Source organism: Mytilus galloprovincialis, chromosome 6 (genome assembly GCF_965363235.1).
Source record: "Mytilus galloprovincialis chromosome 6, xbMytGall1.hap1.1, whole genome shotgun sequence".
Classification (NCBI taxonomy): domain Eukaryota; kingdom Metazoa; phylum Mollusca; class Bivalvia; order Mytilida; family Mytilidae; genus Mytilus; species Mytilus galloprovincialis.
This window is the reverse complement of record NC_134843.1, coordinates 6,993,652-7,013,874: the sequence shown is the minus strand read 5'-3', so window position 1 is coordinate 7,013,874 and position 20,223 is coordinate 6,993,652. Positions and strand designations below refer to the sequence as shown.

The window sequence follows — 20,223 nt, the reverse complement described above, 5'->3', positions numbered from 1 at the left end:
TGCTACCATAATTTAATTTTGGATGTAACGCGTCTTCTGATTGGCTGACGTTATTTTGTTATCAGACCATAGACATAATTTAGTCATGTGACCGTGACGTCATTAACGTTTTTTCAAGGTTTTCTACGTTTTAAAATGGAATTTAGAATTAAATTATAAGAAATGACTGTAATATTTTTTCTGTCTATTCGAAATAACATAAAAAATGTGGTGCACGCTGTTAAATAACCCGCTACGCGCGTTATTTAGTGTGCACCAAATTTTTTATGTTATTTCTTCATAGACAGAAAAAATATTACAGTCATTTCTCATAATTTAATTCTAAATTCCAATGCACGAGATTCTTAAATGTGCTTCTTTGTTAAATATTTGTTTTTGTAGTGACTAAGATTATGACATGGTGTTGACTGCTGAACCCCTATTATGACATTTTGACCTATTATGTTTGTAATCACGCATCATTGTCAATATAATGAAATTTGATGCGACTGTTATACAAGTGAGAGGTTAAGCGCTATAAAACCAGGTTCAATCCACAATTTTCTACCTTACAAAATGTCTGCACCGAGTCGAGAATATGACAGTTGTTGTCCAATCGTTTGATGTGTTTGTGCTTTTGGTTATGCCATTTGATTATGGACTTTCCGTTTTGAATTTTCCTCGGAGTTCAGTATTTTTGTGATTTAATTTTTAAACCCTACCAGTATCTGGTTTTATATTTGATTTGTATGAATTGTTTATATATCCTTGTTGATTGTAAAAAAAATATATCAAATAATATGTTTGTGTTTATAAAAGAAGTTAAAATTATTTGACTGACAAAGCAAAATGATGTTTTTTTTTCAAATATTCATCAAAAGGTTACAGTTCTATATATGTTAAATTTATTATGTCTCAAATGAATCAAATAAACGAAAAGTCAGGAATATGTCAGATTCGATTGACCAACATAAAACGTGGTGAAAGATAATTTTGATTTGATAACCTATTTGTGATTGTTTTTATTTACAACTAAGTATTTTTGGAGACAACTTGATTTATTTATTGTGGAGAAATGTATCTGTTGTTGAAGACTGCAAGATGACGCCTTTTATCCTTTCAGCTTGTTCAGATCATAGTAATTTGTAGCAGCAGAAAGGCCGAATCAAACAAAGTAAACAAGATAAAGGTAGAGACAAGTGCTGGAAATTGAGAAGATAACCATGTATATAAGGCGAAATAGATAAATAATATTATGTTCAATTGGAATGGAATATTTAGGAATACATATGACAGTTTTTAAATAAAATCCATCTAGAGGCGAACGATAACTTATGGACTCAAAAATGATTTATAGACATAGAATTGTAATTGAAATGAGATAAACTACAATAAATGAATAGAAGCTACTTTTAACTGTTTATTGTTTACATGCATGATGATCAGCCCCTATTTATATATAATGATATCAGCTTTCAATGTGGCCTAAGGCAATTTGATCAGACGACAATGCGATACCTTGGCATCTATGTCGTCAACAACATCTTCATTGCATTTAAGGTTTACGTAACATCCCACAAAAAAGGAGGTAATTTTGACCTGCATTTAACGATTTGAGTTTTTACGATTAAAGATAAACAAGTCGCTATAACCTTTAATTTATAATTCAAGTATATTATTAAACAAACGAGTATTAGTCGGAGACTTAGTTTCTACCTTTTTAATCTGTTATAAATATTTTGACTATAACAAATGAAATTAAGGTTTCTCGATTTCGTTTGGAAACATAACAAAAGAGAGTCAAAAGATGTCAAAGCGATATACAATCTGTCGATTCGAAAACACGCTGCAAATGCATGGCAGAAACATTTACGATCAAAAGACATTCAACAGTACACCAAAAAATCAACACAGAAAACAAAAGAATGAGGAAAGCAAACCCCAATAAGTGGTGATAAATCTTTTAAAGTAGGTCACAATCATAACAGTCAACAAATTCGTGATGGCATCCACAAAAGTTCGAAGATATGATTTCAAGGTAACTTTTTTGGAAATCTTTGGTTAATATCTTCCTTGTAAATAAACTCATCATAGATACCAGGATTAAATCTTATATTTACGCCATACGCGCGTTTCGTCTACAAAAAGACTCATCGGTGACGCTCGAATCCAAAAAAAGTTAAAAAGGCCTAATAAAGTACGAAGTTAAACAGCATTGAGGACCAACATGTTTAAACATTTAGCCAAATACAGTTTATAGGTAATTTATTCATGAGGTAGAAAAGCATTAGTATTTCAAAAATTCAAAAGTTTTGTAAACGGTAAAAAATAGACCATATCAATTATAATTCATGTCAGCACAGAAGTGCTGACTACTGGGCTGGTTATACCCTCAGGGAATTAAAACTCCAACAGCAGTGGCATCGGCTCAGTGGTTGTAAATAAACTGATCATAGATACCAGGATTACATTTTGTATATACGACAGACGCGCGTTTCGTCTTCTGTAAACAATAACTCTCCATCAAGGAAATTATAATAGGAATACAAGCTCTGGAATGGCATAGCCAATAGGTGAAATATACTCCAAAATCAGGTGCTGCTTTAATACTAATTGTCATGAGGTTATATATCAGGGTGTTCAAGTGAATTCTTTATACCTAATTCTTTATCAAGCAATATATGTAGTGTCTAACTCTTTATTTCTGCGTATTGTCCATTACCTCGACTAAATCCATCAATATTTGGAATTTGTGTTTCTAACTTATCGGTCTAGGATCATAATAATTCCATTTTTGGGATTGCACATTTTGCAATTACAAAATGACAGGTCAACAGTTTGAAAATGGGAAGCCGGATTTTTTATGAACAGGGAACTAGGTCGGTCAAGTTCAATTAGGAGGTTTAGTTTGAGGAAGTCAATATTGAGATCTCGTAACACATGTGTGTTTTGAAAATTTAAGATGTAAATTGTTGTCTTTCGGTATCAGAGATTACTAGATTTAGGATCATATAACTTTCCGATATATATAAAAAAGACGATGTGGTATGATCACAAATTAGACAACTCTCCACAAGATACCAAATGACACAGAAATTAACAACTATACGTCATCGTACGGCCTTCAACAATGAGCAAAACCGATTCCGCATAGTCAGCTATAAAAGGCCCCGAAATGATAATGTAAAACAATTCAAACGAGAAAACTAACGGCCTAGGTTATGCACATAAAATGAAAGAAAAACAAATAAGTAACACACAAACAAACGAAACTACTGAACTGTATACAACTCATAAAACAAATCATGCATCTAAGACTAAATCATCAATCCGTACCCATCCAACATCCAACGGATTGAGTGTAAATTCGTCATAAACAGTCAGAGAAAAACATGATATTGTGCAATGCCAAGATACAAGTATCGACAGATTGTAGATCCATGAATGTGTATAAGTATATAACATACTAGTTATATTTAGTTTGCTTTAAATTTACTGATAAAAAACATCAATATGCATACCAATAAAAACAATATTCAATGATCTTATTATAGTGTTGAATTGGTAACCTTTTAGAATGAGTTTATTTAAAGGAGCGATAAGTTTACCAGGATCACTTCTTAATTTCTGGGCACGGATAACAAGATTTCCGTAAAACTGAGGACGAAATAAGTTTTCTACAGGTACAACCAAACTTCAAAACCAAATCTTTATATTTATGAAAAAAATTAGGTTTTAAGTAATTTATGGAAACGAAATACCTGGATTATTAATTTACCAGTAATACATATATTACGTTCGTTAAAATAAAAAACGTCACAACAGACACGAGCATAGGAAACGAGCGGTGAAAAATAAACACCGTAAGATGGTGCCAAAGGAACATCGCAAATTAACAACAGAGAACAAAAAATCGTCCCTTTTGTCGTAAATTTTAGTGTGGAGTTCCCGTTTAAAAACGAAATATAAATCTAGGTTTAGGTTCAAGTTGTTTATTCTTTAGTTTTCTATGTTGTGTCATGTGTACTATTTTGTGTCTGTTTGTCCTTTTCATTTTTAGCCATGGCGTTGTCAGTTTATTTTCGATTTATGAGTTTGACTGTCCCTCTGGTATCTTTCATCCCTCTTTTAGGGCAGTTATTGCCGTTTAAATTTGATTTATTTCAAGTAAGTTCCTTAGGGTAAATTTCAGCAGTATATTGAGAAATTGTTTTGATTATTTAATGAAAAAATATCATCAAGATAACGGTAAGTGTTGTTGAATTTATCAATTAAATGCAATTTCGACGGGTCTTTATCGATTTCTCACTTTCATATTTCTCATAAGATGTTTGGTTTAAAGCATAGTGGATTGATTGTTGGTTGTTGAACGTCCAGCAACAAATATTTCATGCATGTTCAAAAGTCATCAATCGATTGAGAGAAAAAAAAAACGAACATGAGGGAAACACATCAACTATAAGAGGAAATCAACAGAACAACAGAAAAACTGAAGTACAATAAAACCAAACGCTAACATATATATATAAACAGATTATTTGATAACATCTGTCATATTCCTGACTTGTTATATGGCATTTTAAGAACAAAACGGGAGTTGAACCTGCTATTATGACTAGCCAAACCTCTCGCTATATGACAGGAATACAGTACAAATAAGCATAAGAACACTATGCACAGTGAAATTCACAAATAAATAATGTGATACTAGTAGTACATTGAAACAACAAACATCTTTCATGAACGACAGCACAGGAAAACACAAACAGTGACGTATTCTTGTGACTCACATGTATATAAACTTGAAATTCATACAATTATAAGGAACGAGACAAAAAAAAATACAATTATTTTCACAAAGCTAGTCAAAACAATTACCTTGAATATGACGGCATTATGCTATTTTGCATTAATGCATTGACGACGTTATAATTTTTTTGGACTAATATTATGCTTTATCCAAAGATTTGGAAATTAATTCGACTATACTGACAAACAAGGCATATGTGAAAATCGAAAATAAAGAATTCAAAACACAAATGAGAAGACATAAAATGTCATGTACCAAGTCAGGAATATGGCAGTTTTTATGAAATAGTTTGATGCTATGTGTGTTGGTGTATGTTTTCTGTTTCTCTTCAATATTCCTGTTGTTCCATTGTTTTCCTCATATGTTTGAGGTGTTTCCCTCGGTGTATGTTTGTAACCCGGATTTGTTTTCTCTCAATCAATTTATGACTTTTGAACACCGATATAATACAGTTGCCTTTATATATAACGCATTATTCAACCGAAGCCACAAAATAAACATCAAAACTAAAAAGTCGAAATACCGAGACAAATTGAAAAGAAATGTAATATACTTAAGATATATGAGTCTATGGTATATCCCAATTAATATTGAAAAAATTACTGAACTAAAAAACAAAACAGAATTGTTCGGTTCCCGTTTGCTTAGACCTTGAAACAAGAGTATGGTTTCTATTTATATACTGTCATTATAGAAAAAAACGTACAAACAGTTTAATTATTAAACGTGTCTATCATTTATGGACTCTTTGTTCTAACATCTAACTGAGAAAATTTCTTCAAAACACCAAGTCCATCCTGTTATGTTGTAAATACGCATACAAATATATTTAAAATAATATTATCTTTAATTCACCAAAACTATTTTTCACTTTGAGTGTGCACAGATTGTAAGGTAATAACTTCCATTTAGTCGGGGATCTTTTATATGTCTATATTAAATAAGCATCAGAGCAGAAAAGCGTGCCTTTGCAATGAGCTTTATAGGAACAAATATATCGAACTGTTTCTGAAAATATCATATATTTATATACTTTTTAATAAATGTTTTTCTTCACATTTTGACTTTCACCACTTTTTCTCTTAAGTGTTAGAGATAGCTGTATAGAAAATATATAAGTCTATACACTAGGTTTATCTGAAACCATTAATATCTATTTCTATTATATATAACTTTTTCTTTGCATTAAGAGACGAAGACAAACATCTTGTCATTGATATTCATTAAAAGTATATGAACCATGCAAATATCTTGTACCAATATATGTTTGCTCGTATCATATCTTATTTTATTAATATGAATGACAATAACTCAAAACGTGACCGTTTAAATTGTCCATTCATTAAAACTAGTTTTATTTTAAGTTCAATTTGTAGATGCGATGATTTTCAAAACAACAACATTAGTTATTTCAATATAATGAAATTTTACGCAACTATCATACAAGTGAATGGTTTAACCCGCTATACAACCAGATTTAATCCACAATTTCCTGTACTGTACTTAAGCAAGAATATAACGCTTGTGTTCCATTCATTTGAAGTTTTTGAACTTTAAATTTGATTATGCTATTTGTAGAGGGACTTTCTGTTGTGATTTTCCTTCGAGTTCCGTATTTTTTTCTTTTTTTTTTCTTTAATGCGGGGTTCACACATTGCCGATTATTGCTCCCGTTTGAGATCAGACAGCGATACGACACGAAAAGTGAAAAAGTCTGATTAGTATCCTCAATTATCTGGAATGTCCTATTATTGTCTGAACGCAGTCGTTTTAGTTCTTAACAGATTCCTACTGGTCGGGAAGGGTTCGAATAGTTCGGCAAAGCACCCCGACAGTTAGGTGCGTCCCGTAACATTCGGGGAAACTCAGCCTATTTTGTCTAGTCGGATTACAATCGTGCCTATGTCGTGACAGATTCTGCTGTATCGGATCGAATTCCTAACAATGTTCTGTGTATTCGGGACGGTGTCCTGTGGAACGGGAATGATCTGGAGAAGTCCCGACAATAACAGAATACAATACGACTGAGACCAGACAAAGCCGTTTGCAATGCGATAGAGCGGACCGTGATAGGATTACGTTCCGACAGTACCTGATCATCCCGATTATGCCGACTGTTTTCGAACGGATAACTTCCGTCAGCGTCGGTTCACTGTCTTGTCACTATCTGATCTCTGTCGGATTACATTCGGTAGAATCGGGACGCAGTCGTGACAGACTCGGTCGAATTTTACCTGGCGAAAGATACAAATCGAATTTCCATCCACGATTCACAGGATCTTGATCAGACTTTTGACAAATTTTAATCGGGAATGGTCCTGTCAAGGACGGCAGTAAAAATCGTGAATGTGTGACCCCAGCTTAAAGCTTTTTACCAAAAAGATATATTTAGATAGGAAATTATTTTGCAACCCTATAACTGTACTTAATGTATACAGTATGCTAAAATTTGATTTAGCTTGTGATCGAATAAATCGTGATGCTACCATTAATTTAACACATATGCTGTTCAATATATTTGTTCTGGAATACGGTATCTGGTTAAATGACCAGTATCTTTTTCTGAAATCAACATTTAATGACATATTACCGAAGTTAAAAAGTTTTACAATTAAATCCAAATTTGGGTATGTATTTCTAAGTTTAAAAATCTGTTATGTACATGTACGTTGCAAATTATACTTGTAAATTGGAAAAGCTATTCTACGGAATTGAAATCATTAACAGATCATTCGGGAAATTCGGGACAAAGAAGGATAATCCAACGTTTCTTCGGACGAATAAAATTCACAATTTCCTGCACTGGGTCGATACCTCTGTGGTTAGGCTATCAGTCCTTGAGGGTATCATCAGCTCAGTAGTCAGTACGTCGGTACTAACATGATTTATAACAAATTTTACGTATACATCCCGTCATTGTGAAATTGTTCTATGATAATTCCTGTATTCTTGTCTTTCATTTTTTCTAATGTCCTTTTTGTGTTTCTTTGGTACATATGACGTGGCTCTGTACATCTAGTCATTCTTTTATTGTGCTATTGTAAAAGAAATTTGATCCGTGTCTCATTTTTGCTAATGAGCTTTGTCTATATGCCTTCTTGTGCTTCTTTGTAACATATTTATTTTATATAGTGATTAAGATTATAACAAAATGTTAACTGCTATATCCCTATTATTTTTTTACCTTTTTACCTATCATGCCTGTTTGTTTTTTTCACACATCGTTGTCAATATAACGAAATTTGATGCGACTGTCATACAATTGAGAGAATTTTTATCTAGCCTTAAACCAGGTTTAATCTACCATTTTCTACACAAGAAAACGCCTGTACCAAATCAGGAGTATGGCAGTTGTTATCCATTCGTTTGATGTGTTTGAGCTTTTGATTTTGCCATTTGATTAGGGACTTTCCGTTTTTAAATTTCCTCGGAGTTCAGTATTTTTGTGATTTTTACGTTTTTCCTAAATATGCCCTTCGATAATCTTTAAAAAAAATGAAAGAAAATAAGGTTTTAATTTCATCAGGCAAATTTAATCGTAGACAAATTTAGGTCCTTTTTGGTTATATATAACAGTTGAGATTATTGTACTTTCTTGGAGGACGATTCATCTATGTGTATGGCTTTCAATATTTCATTACACAAAAATTAGTTTCTGTTCTCCATTCTTATTGATACATTGTTATACTGTACATATTCGAAATCTACGTGTAGCGATATAATTCTTTATATGTCATTTTACATAACAATTGTTAATTCGAAATTGATACTTCGAATGTGTCTTAAAATATTTCTATTGATTGTTTCATAGTTGCATTTATATAGTTTACTTAATTTCTGTATCTCTTCTATTTATAATATGTTCATTTTGAAACCAAACTAATTTTCGATAGATATAAATTTATAGATATTATACAATTACTGTCTTTTGGTGAGGTAAATATGCGGTTTTATTGACTTTTGAAAAAATGATATTCACTGAGGCCGACGGCCGAAGTGAATATCAGTTTTTTTTCAAAAGTCAATAAAACCCCATATTTACCGAAATAAAGGACAATAATTGTTTTATTCCATAGTCCGAGAGAAGAAAATGTATCTAATGACAAACATATACCAATTTTTTTTTACATGAAACATTTTACCATAACGTTGCATGTAAAAGCGCGTGACGTTTAGCGCGGTGAATAACACTTTCTCAGGTGAATATGCTTTTTTATTCAAAATCCAATTCATATAGAGAAACCTACTATAATAATACCAATATGGAATAAATATAAATTTATAGATATATATTTTTATTTTAAAGTACATATACATGAAATACACAAGATTACAATTTTAAACATATGCTGTCAAAAACCATGTGTATTTATACCAACCAGCCCTTAAATTCTTATAGCAGTTAAACCAGGTTTAATCCACCATTTTCTACATTTGAAAATGCCTGTACCAAGTCAGGAATATGACAATTCTTGTCCATTCGTTTTTGATGTGTTTTGTCATTTGATTTTGCCATGTGATTATAATGGACTTTCCTATTAGATTTTCCTCTGAGTTCAGTATTTTTGTGATTCTACTTTTTATGATACACTGTCTTTATACATATATATTTATATATATATATATATATACAACTCGTCTAAACATCAACCCAACAATGTTAGATCTGTAAATTTGCTTTCGCAAATATTTTGTTCTTCCCTCGCCGGGATTCGAACCTATGCTACTGAGATATCGTGACACCAAATCGCCTGCACTGTAGTCGTCCCGCTAGACCACACGACCATATATATAAATATATATATATATATTTTGTTTCACAAATTGTTTAATTTTAGGCTTGTTGCTTATTTCTAACTACAGAACAGAGGCGGAAAATTCCAAATGAAATATTCAAATTCATAAGTCGAAGACAAAGTGACAACCAACGTCAGTCTACAAAACACGACATATAAAAACTAAAGACTGAGCAACACGAACCCCAACAAATGCTAGTACCCGGGATGATATAATAATGAACTGGAAGAGTATGTTAGTCTTGCTTCACATGTATCTCTCGTCCAATTGGTCGTGCAGATAGATATATGTGTTAAAGTATAGGTGGATTGTCTTTGCACCGAAATCGACATGGAAAATCACAGAGACAATGAAAAAAACAAACCAAGTGTATATATAATCTATAAAAGTCAATTCTGAAATCATTACTTGAGCAGAAAAAAATTAATAAGTTTTAGTAAGAATTTAAAGTGAATGCATCAACACCGACTTCCATAAAAAGTAGAATAGAACAATAAGATATAAATTGACAAAAAAACCGAAACTAAGGAAAATTCTTTACGGAAATTCCCTATTCAAATGGCAAAATTAAAAGCTCAATCACATCAAACGAAAGAAAAACAATTGTCATGTTTCTGATATGGTACTGCCATTTCTAATGTAGAAAATGTGGGATAAAACTTTGTTTTATAGTTAGCTGTAATAAGATATTTGAAGCTTTAAGATTTGAGTACATTTTTACAACTTATGTTTCTAGTATTTGTAACATATTTAAATACCATAAATTTGACGGTAAAATTCTAACAATTTTACAATTTGATCAGAAAACAGAGAAGAATGTCAACAATAACTTTAACAAATAGGGAAGACGCCGAAGGGAGGTGATCTATAACACATAGTTTGACTAGGTATTTGAATTTTCTATAGATTGTTTTAACACTCTATATTTCAAGTAATATAATTTGTACCCTAATTAATTATTTTTCTTTTTATATAGGGTGTGTATACTTTTTTTTTTATGGTTACATGTTTACGTTCTCCTTCGAAAAATGTATGAATGGGTTCTTCAAGTAAAGTAGGCATAGATATCCGAAATATTCAACTGGTAAATATGTTTTCATTGGCTATAAAAAAAAAGTGTAAATCAAGAAAACTTTTTATCGTACAATTGTTATAAGTCAGTTTTTTATCTGAACTATCTACGTTTTATACGATCACATACTGTACGTCACAAAGTTTTAAACGAACGTATGTTAAAGCATCGACTTCCTCTGCAGATGCAAGTATAATGGTAATCTCCTAGTTATAGCAGTAAAATTGTAAAAAAAGGTGCAAAATGGGGAAAAAAAATAATAAGGAAGGGACTTGAAGCAAGTCGAAGGTAGTTGCTACAAAATCGAATCTGTATTGACTGCGTTAAAAAAGTGAATGAAAAACAGACGACGAATAGACCAATAACAGTCAATAAAACGCTACCATTGTAACAAAAGATTGAGTAAAAAAAAACACACACAATCTAGGTGTATTGCGGGATGATCAACAGTTGCTGCTTAATTACAAATAACTTCACGAGGTTCGTGATCATGGCTTTGAACTTATAAGGACTTTCTCTTAAAATATACGGAGAATATACCTAATTTCGAAAACTCTTTTTAATCCCAACTAGTTATAATATATATATATATATATCTACAATATAGGGACTGCTATGAAAATAAGATTAGAAACACACTGTAAAAAAATAGAACAAAGTAGTATAACTTTCCGTGAATTGTATCGTGAACTGAATTTTTACGCGATTTGTTTTTATTTGACTTGCTCGTATGCAGTATTTGTTATTATTGTCCATTTGACTTCTATATATTTGCAGAAAAAAATTCTTAAAAAATCATTTTTATGAATTAATAATTTTAATCAAACATTAAAAGCACATGTATGTTGTTTTTGTTTTGTTTTGTTTAGAAGGCCGTTACACTACTTATACTTACTCCATCAGGTAATCAACACTTCATAAAATAAAATTAATATAGAGACCTAATGGGAAATTTTTTTAAATATTGACCAAAAATTATGAAATAAATAGTCAGAGTTCGTATATACCATATATTAATATACATCAAGGAAAAAATTATTAATTCATAAAAATGAATTTTTTAATTTTTTTTCTGCAAATATATAGAAGCCCAGTGGGAGAACACGAACAAATAGCTACAATTAGAATACACTCTAAAACCGGGCCTCAAACGACACGTTGTGTGATTAAAATAGTATTTTGATGTCACTTTTGTTCGATTCGCTGTTGGAATCCTGAAGTATTCGATTTAAAACTTTGATCTAAAAATCAGTATTGTGTCCACTATATGTACATAGAATTTAAATAAAATCGGACGGATCCAAACAGATATAGATTTCAGTTTCGTTATCTGTTTGTAATAAATCCGTAATCAAACACGGAAAGTCCCATCGATTCCTGACCTATCTAATTAAGGTAATAAATCAATGCAGGGATGGGACGTTACCTGCCCCGTAGTCGCATTAATCTTAGGAGAAATGTCTTACGGAATAAAATAAAATTCTTACCGGACTTATAAACAATTTATCAGATCATGTTATTTATTTGTAGGTTAAGATTGGAATGACAACGGGGAAAGGTAGAGTTTAACTGACAGAAAAAATTGGGAAATCTTGCAAATTTTTATACTAATCAGACTAGAAACGTTATATAAATCAAAGGCTAGTAAACGCAGGTTTTCAATATAAGAAAGCAATATTTCGAAAGATAAAGTTTGATTTGATGTCTATTTTGATGTGGTAATATTTTACTAAAAGTTTGATATTTTAGATTGTAAAAACACATCAATACATGTATTTATGGAAATTGGAATAAGTGCCACTATGGAAACTTTCTGTATATATCTATTCCGAAAGACAGCAGCGAATGCAATACCTTTAGTGTAATACCGACTTCAATATTGACAAAAAAATATACTTCATAGAATAATAAAAAAAAATCCAGTAGACACATTAATTTTCTTTGTAAGAAATTTAAAATAATTTTTCTCAATTACATTTCAGCTCCGTAAAATTTTAACCAGATTCAGGAAAGAGGATTGAAAGTAATTAAATTAACCCCCCAAAAAATAAAAAAAAAAAAAAAAAAAAATGAAAGGAATGCGAGAAGTAGAGGGAGTAGAAGTAAAAAAGCTGGAGAATTTCCCGTTTTCTGCAATGAAAGTACTTGGTGGAATTCAGATAGGACTCGGCATAGCCTCTATGTTTCTTGGTATCGTGGATCTTATTATGTTTGTTATTATTGGAGAATCTGAACTACTTACAGTCCAAGTAGCCCTGGAGGCTAACAAAACTGCCAAACAATTAACTATATCGTCTACTGGATTATGGTGTGGACTCTGGGTATGTTTATTAACATTATATAATTAGTGGAATTAATGTAAAATCAACAATTCACAACAAAACAGTGTAATGGTATGCAAATTACGTATTTAAGGTAGATCATAAGTATACATTTCTCGATTTTTCTTATGCTTGGCAAAAATGAAGATTTTACTTTGCTTTTTTCAAAATATAACAAAAAGTACAGGTCATCGTGCTATTTTCTAAGCTATGAGTCGTTGAAAATTGCAAAAATTTGGTTAGATTGTTCATGAAAAACACACTTGAGAGCATACAATTAGTTCTATGAGATAGAATTTTGAAATAAATTGTGTTAAGATATGTTTTATAATATGTTTTAAGAAAATAAAAAGAAAAAAATGGTGTCACCGAACTTGTTTTCTTTCTACAAGTAAAAAAAAAAAAAAATCCCTATCAGTCCAGTATAAATTTTTCACTAAAAGAGTTATCTCCACTTAAATGGCTTATTTGAAAAAATGATTCTAAAAACACAAATTTGATAGTTGTTTACAATAAATCACCAAGTTTTCTTTCTATAAATAAGCAGTCTAAACCATTAAAGTTCTAATCTGTCTCCAAATTTGTAGATTTGGGCAAATAACTAGACCGATTTTGAACAACAATTGTACATTCCAAGATGGCGGTATACCATAAATCTACCGTAGCAAATATCAGAGTTTTGATTAATAAAAAAAACCCCTGAAATTTATGATTTCATATAAGTTCTGTATGCTTATTTCATTACCATATTTGTGATCATTTGTTCAATAATGTAAATGTTTAATACAATAATACAGATATACACTTATGTTTCTGTTAATCCAAGTTATACATGTTTACATATTACACCAAAAAAGGTTAATGTCACTATAAGTTGTATATCTTTTTTAGTTCATTCTATGCGGTGTTATGGCTATAAATATCACAGAGAAAAAGAAAACAAACATTTTCTGTTACGTAAGTTTTTGTCTACAAATGATTAAACAATGATTTTTTTCTCAACCTATATTTTTTTTACAATCGGCTAACCAAAACTGAATATTTACTTTGCGGTGCGAAAGAAAATATTTCGGGACGTGTTTTATTTTTGCAGAAATTCGTGATTTACATTTATTAGGATTTGGGAATCATTGACTTAATTTTTGAGATTGGGGAAATAATGCTTTGGTTTTCAGGGAATTTGGAATGACACCCCATCCTTACCCCACTTTGTCCGACTCCTAGTCCGCCAATAACGTTTGTATGGCCACTCATTTACATCACGAAATACGGCCATAAAAGATTAACGTACCACGAAAAATATTTACTATAATGATAGACAAGTTAAACAAAGTAATTATATGACTTTGTCACGTACGTGTCCAAATAAAGTCAGTACGGAAAATTCCGATACTACGAGGGAATTTTGAACGTAGAAATCTGACCAAGCTACGTCTAAGGTTGGATTGCGTTTCCAGATAAGATGGGAATTAATTTTGTTAGGAAATGTAAATTTTGGCAATATATTTATTCATTGAGCATGATACAATAAGAAGTTGCTATTTTGATTCGTTGCAAGAACATTTCCTAGCCTAACCAATACGCCTTATATTGCTTTTGGAAGTCGAAGTTAGTTATTTTAATCAACTAATTTCTTTGGAACAACCGTACTAAATCAGGAATATGACGGGTGCTTTGCCTTCGTGTAATTGGTTGATAAAGTTTCACGTTTGATAGTGTCTTCTTTTATGAACTTTTCCCTTTTAAAATGTACTTTGAAATTCGGTATCGTTATTTTACTTATTTGTTCCCCTTTTGAACCCCCTTTAATCCTTTTCATTTATATATTCGTTCTTGTTCAACTTTGAATCGTCCGTTTCATGTTCATTGCTTCAATGAAGTTCTTTGTGTGTGGTGCTTAGCGAAAATATCTTACGATCAAAATTTCCATAAAAAAAGAGACAGTGTGGTAAAAAGAAAAATCACAAAAATACTGAACTCAGAGAAACATTCAATAAGTTAAGTCCCTAAACAACTTCCAAAAAAAAAAAAGCTCAAACACATCAAACGAATGGATAACAACTGTCATATCCCTAACAGGCATTTTCCTATGTAGAAAATGGTAGATTGAATCGGGTTTTATAGCTGAATTAAACAACATGTGTAATCATTTAATAAAGCTTGCCTAGACACTGTTTTCTAAGCGTTGTCGTATTAAAATGTCTGTATTTTATTTACAGAAAATCGGTTTCATGGTTTTGAGCATCGTCTGTGGATCTCTTTTTGGTCCAGTTTGTTTGTTTGTAAATGCATATGCAGCTATAATAGTAAGTAATTTTCTATGTTTATAGCAGATGAATATTTTTTTAACATATTAAATTTAAACACTTTTACTTCTACATAACAAATGGAACTGACAACAAATCTCATTTAATTAAATTATAATTCCTTTGCACATGCACAATAAAGCAACCGGATCTATTTGAACATAGGAGTATCCTAGAGGGTATTCTTTTATTTAAAATCTAAATAATTATGTGCCTTACATATCTGTATTACATGCATTTAATTGTTATCAAACAATATTTGAACAACAGGTATTTAAACAATCTTATTTATCAGGGAAATAATGAAAAACTTTATTTCATCTATCTGCAGCGGGAAAAATTGTTTACAACCAACCTCAACTGGATGGTACCCCTATTAGTTGCATTCTTTGCCTTAGTCGAGATTGCCATAGCAATATTATCTTCAGCCGTCAGTTGTTGTTGTTCAGCTGTTTCTGAAGCAAAGGTGAGTAACGATAATACCATTGATTAATTTTCAAAAGATGGATTTACGAAGTATTTATCTGTTACAGTATGAAAAAAACAAGACATAGCTCTTCTAATCGAATAATCTTTTCTCATTTTTTCGAAGAAATATGGTTTTTAGATGTATACATTTTCATTCAAGCACTAAGAGCGCTTGAGTAATTTACTACGATGGTTTGTTTTTTAGTTGCTAGTTAATTGATATCCTGTTAATAGAATGAAATTCAAAACAGTGTGGCTGTGGCCATTGATTGACACATTAAATTCATCCATTGACTGGGACAATTTAGTGAACGTTTGTATGTAACAACTACTGCTCACTATGTACTTTTTAAAGACACCTAAACTATGGGGTCACCAAAGATTCTCAACACCTTAATAAAGTAATTCGAAAAACTAATCACACAGTTTAAATGTCTATCGTAGGTACGTCGTGAACAGTGGTCGTTACAGACAAACGTTCACGTAAATTGTCCCAGTCAATGGATGAATTTAATGTGTCAATCAATGGCCACAGCCACACTGTTTTGAATTTCATTCTATATAGATAAAGCACCTTACATATGTTATTGTATGATAGTTCTAATATGAGTTTTGCATATTAGGGAATACGTTGATATGATTGGTCGAGAGGACTTTCGGTGATTGATCTTGACGTTGGTTATTTTTCGATAGACGACGTTGACCGAACTTCTTTTCGTAACCAATGTAAACAAGATGGCGGCGATAATAAACCCAACGTTAACAAAATTTAGTTTCACTGCACGTTAATCGTTAAAAAAATAATAAATGCACAAACATTCGTTTGAATAAAAATAAGAGATTTTGCAGTTTATTTTACAGATATCAAATTTCATTTTTGCGTAAACCAACACATATATTGATGCGCCAGGCCTATTCAATGGGATACATTATTATACAATTTACGTGTGATAGAGGTAACGAGTGTGGAAAAATATAGTCCCTATCTCCAATTTTAAAGAATTATGCGAAATAAACGCCTTTTTAAAGCAATTTATTGGTGTACAAACTGCACCAAATCACTCACAAACATATCATTACTTTTATTTGTTTGTGAGTTAATTGGTTTAGTTCAGACACCAATAAATTCTTTTAAAAAGGCGTTTATAATCCTATAATAACCGTTGAGCAGTTTTACACCGTAATATGTATCCGATCACACTCCTATCCAAATTATGTGCGTACTTCTTGATCACGCGCATGGCATTTAATTTGATATCGTAAAAATTAAGGGCTCTTATATAATACTTACTTCCTCTATTACTTATTGTTACTGTTCCAAAATTGAACATTCAAAATAAAAAAAAAGTAAAAAAAAACCCTATTAAACTCTAAACCGTTTCCCGTGATCATTTGCTTTATTGTTTTTATATGTTGCGTATGGGAGATTAAAATCAAACCTCTCACTGGCTATCGTTTTAATTATATGCCACGCGATATATATATCACGGAACGGAACAGCTAAAATGCTTGATTTTAACCAGGCTTTTTAAGTTCATTCCGCACTTTTTAATGTTATAACATATAAATATATTGAAGGTTCGGGTGTTTATCCCTGGAGGATTTCCTTCGCCACCCTTACGCCAAAAAAGTAACACATCCATGGATTATTTCACCACTTCAAAGAACAGAAACCCAGCCAATATAGCTACAACAAAGAGATTGGAATGGCCGGATACTGGGATGTTTAAAAATAACACCAAACACCCACTGGAAAAGATATAGATTGTTCATCAACGAGATTCAAATAAATGTGATAAGTTAAAGAAATCTATAATTAATAGAAGTATATTATTTATAACACGTTTGTACAATCAATTGTAAAATATTTTTATGATGAAAGTTTGTTTTCGTTTGGTTTTTGGATTTGTTTCTTTTATATTTCTGAGAGAAATTTCTGCCGTTTACTATCTTTCCATTTGATGCATCATTGATATACCTTAAATTATTCTAAATGCTAACACCTGAATACAAATGAGTTATGATGGTTTTTTTTTTTTTTTTTTTTTTTTTTTTTTTTTTTTTTTTTTAAATCAAATGACTTAATTTCCGTAAAAAAAATTATGTGCCCTTAGTTAATTTAGAATCAATAAAATTTCGTTGTGTTTAACTTCAATAATTGATTGTCCCGACACCGCACAATGCACTTAGAGATTTATCAAATTACGTTATTTGTCCTGGTTATATCTGACAATGGACGGGTACAGTCCTTAGTAATGCTATTTATGCAATAAGTTCAAGCAATCAAAATGAATAAACCATAGTTTAACACGTTTAAAACTTCATGATTCAAGATTATTTTTTTCTATGATCCAGCTGTTCATTATAGAGTAGAAGACACAATTTTATGTTTTATACAATAACGACACACGGCCTTCAATAATGAGCAAATCATGTTATGAACCATACAAGTCTCATTGACAATCATACCACATCTTCTCATTTTTTATAAGGGATTCAATTTTTAAACCAGCTGTTGATTGTGTTTGGTCTTATATATAAGTAAAAACTTATTGGTGCTTATTTGACACATTAGTTATGCAAATGATTTGTTTGCCTGTTTATAAAATAGTAAAGCTAGCAGACTTTTTTTATTACCTTAATTCCTAGTCCCATGAATCCTTATTTAACAAGTGTTTTACCAAATTAGTAGAAATCGGACCATAAGTTCTCTCATGTTTAAAAGTAAATGAAATGAAGTTATTTACATCCATAAACTCATAATTTGTAATATACTTATTATAGCTTTTAACTAATTTGAATACAGTCGAATTCTTTAATCGTTTTATACAAGATTTGTTTCCATGGCAACTGTTTTTCCTAAACAGGATATGGCTCCATGTAAAAGGCCATACTTTGACCTTTAATTCTTGGCTATTAGATATAGTGACTTGGATAGAGAGGTGTCTCATTGACACTCATACCACACCTTCTTTTATCACATCTTGACAAAACAAATCACTTTACACATGCAAGTGAAAAAGCAAAGGCATAGGAATAACGTATTTACTGATGATGTTCATCTTAAAATTCACAAAGAGAGCGTAGCGGGAGTTTCTCGCTGCATTGAAGACCAATAGGTGACCTTCGGCTGTTGTCTGCTCTATGTTCGAGTTTTTGTTTCTTTGACACATTCCCCATTTTTATTCTCAATTTTATTTTATTCTGGAGGAACAACTACCATACCATAACAAGTTAAAGACTGCCTCTTTCATCGATGCGAGCGTTATGTTTGATAGGTGTATTTCAAGCTTCAAATGTGTATGGAAGAACACAGCTGTGAAATAATATAGAAATATGAATTATATCATTCAATGAAATCTTAAAAATGGTGATACTAGTATATAACTAACCCGATAATCTTACTGTAAAATACAGGAGCAATATAATCGCATAGACTCTTGTGGTGCTGCAGTTCATTCTTAAGTCAGAGAAAGATCTACAAACTTGATATTTACGTTAAATGATGTGTCCTGTCTGTAGTGGACTTTTTTTTTCTAATTGTTAGGCCAATTTCCTTCTGCTAAATTAAAGGTTTAGTTGTACAAGGAGCAATAGTGCTTCATAAAACAAAACTAAAAAAAGAAGAAAAAAAAAAGAATTAATCTATGGATTAAATTTGTATTTAGTAAAGCAGAGGTTTTCTTCACATACAATATATCTCAGAGTAAGAGTGAAAGGGTCGAGTATTCATAAAACCATTTTTAGAACGTCACACTTTTTTTCAGAGTCGCAATATCATCACGAGTGCTTGATACACGGCAAATGCCGTTGATAGTTTTTTACATTATTTTTTGTATCTACTACTTTATGTACGTGTTACATGTAGATATATGCATGATATAAAACAGTTCATTTCAAAATTCAATGTGAACCAGGATTTAATATCGCTATCCTTTTCAGTTCAAATGAAGTGACTATAAGCAACACTACTAGTACATGCAACCGTACAGCCTTGATCAACGAAAAAAAAAAAAAACCTGTATGGTCAGATATAAAAGGATCTCTACCTGAAAAGTATGAAACAATTCAAATGAAAAAAACTATCGGCCTAATTTATAGCAAAACAATTTTTGGTTACCACTGAACTGATCTGGACTGTAGGCTCCTGACTCGGGACAGGTACATAAAACTGAGGTGGGGTTAAAAATGGTTGTGTTTATCAACCCCCATCTTACCGAGGGGGATGTTACAATACAACACAAAAACAATCAATAACAAGCAGACGTATGAGGCCAACACGTTTCTCATTAGATAGACACAACTAGAAATACATCTGACAAAAACACATAGTGGACGTGGGGATACTAATACATCCCAAAACAAAAGGACAATAAGTACCGATCTGGGAGAAATAATAATAATAATAAATTCTATATTTAACGAATATATTTCAAATATCTTGTACAAGACCTTCACACATTTAAATGC

At 31.4% G+C, this 20,223-nt stretch overlaps 2 protein-coding genes across 5 annotated transcripts in view; both read left to right on the top strand.

Moving 5' to 3' along the window:
• The window catches only part of LOC143078501 (endonuclease/exonuclease/phosphatase family domain-containing protein 1-like), a 75,213-nt gene extending 73,532 nt beyond the window's left edge, over positions 1-1,681 (top strand). Inside the window, exon 25 of the mRNA XM_076253364.1 lies at positions 1,103-1,681. The gene's annotated coding sequence lies outside the window, so the exon portion shown is untranslated. The remainder of the gene's footprint in view (positions 1-1,102) is intronic.
• Positions 1,682-12,100: 10,419 nt separating this feature from the next.
• On the top strand, positions 12,101-17,650 carry LOC143077969 (uncharacterized). 4 transcript variants are annotated; one of them, XM_076253013.1, is made up of 6 exons: positions 12,101-12,216; positions 12,641-12,979; positions 13,871-13,936; positions 15,199-15,285; positions 15,617-15,751; positions 17,332-17,650. In XM_076253013.1, the coding sequence occupies exons 2-6, from the start codon at positions 12,728-12,730 to the stop codon at positions 17,515-17,517; spliced, it is 726 nt and encodes a 241-aa protein (XP_076109128.1). In that variant the 5' UTR covers positions 12,101-12,216; positions 12,641-12,727; the 3' UTR covers positions 17,518-17,650. The 4 variants fall into 4 exon arrangements, with proteins under 4 accessions (XP_076109128.1, XP_076109131.1, XP_076109127.1 ...); XM_076253012.1 differs by lacking the exon at positions 12,101-12,216 and adding an exon at positions 12,253-12,376; XM_076253016.1 differs by lacking the exons at positions 12,101-12,216; positions 13,871-13,936 and adding an exon at positions 12,252-12,376.
• Positions 17,651-20,223: the final 2,573 nt, after the last annotated feature.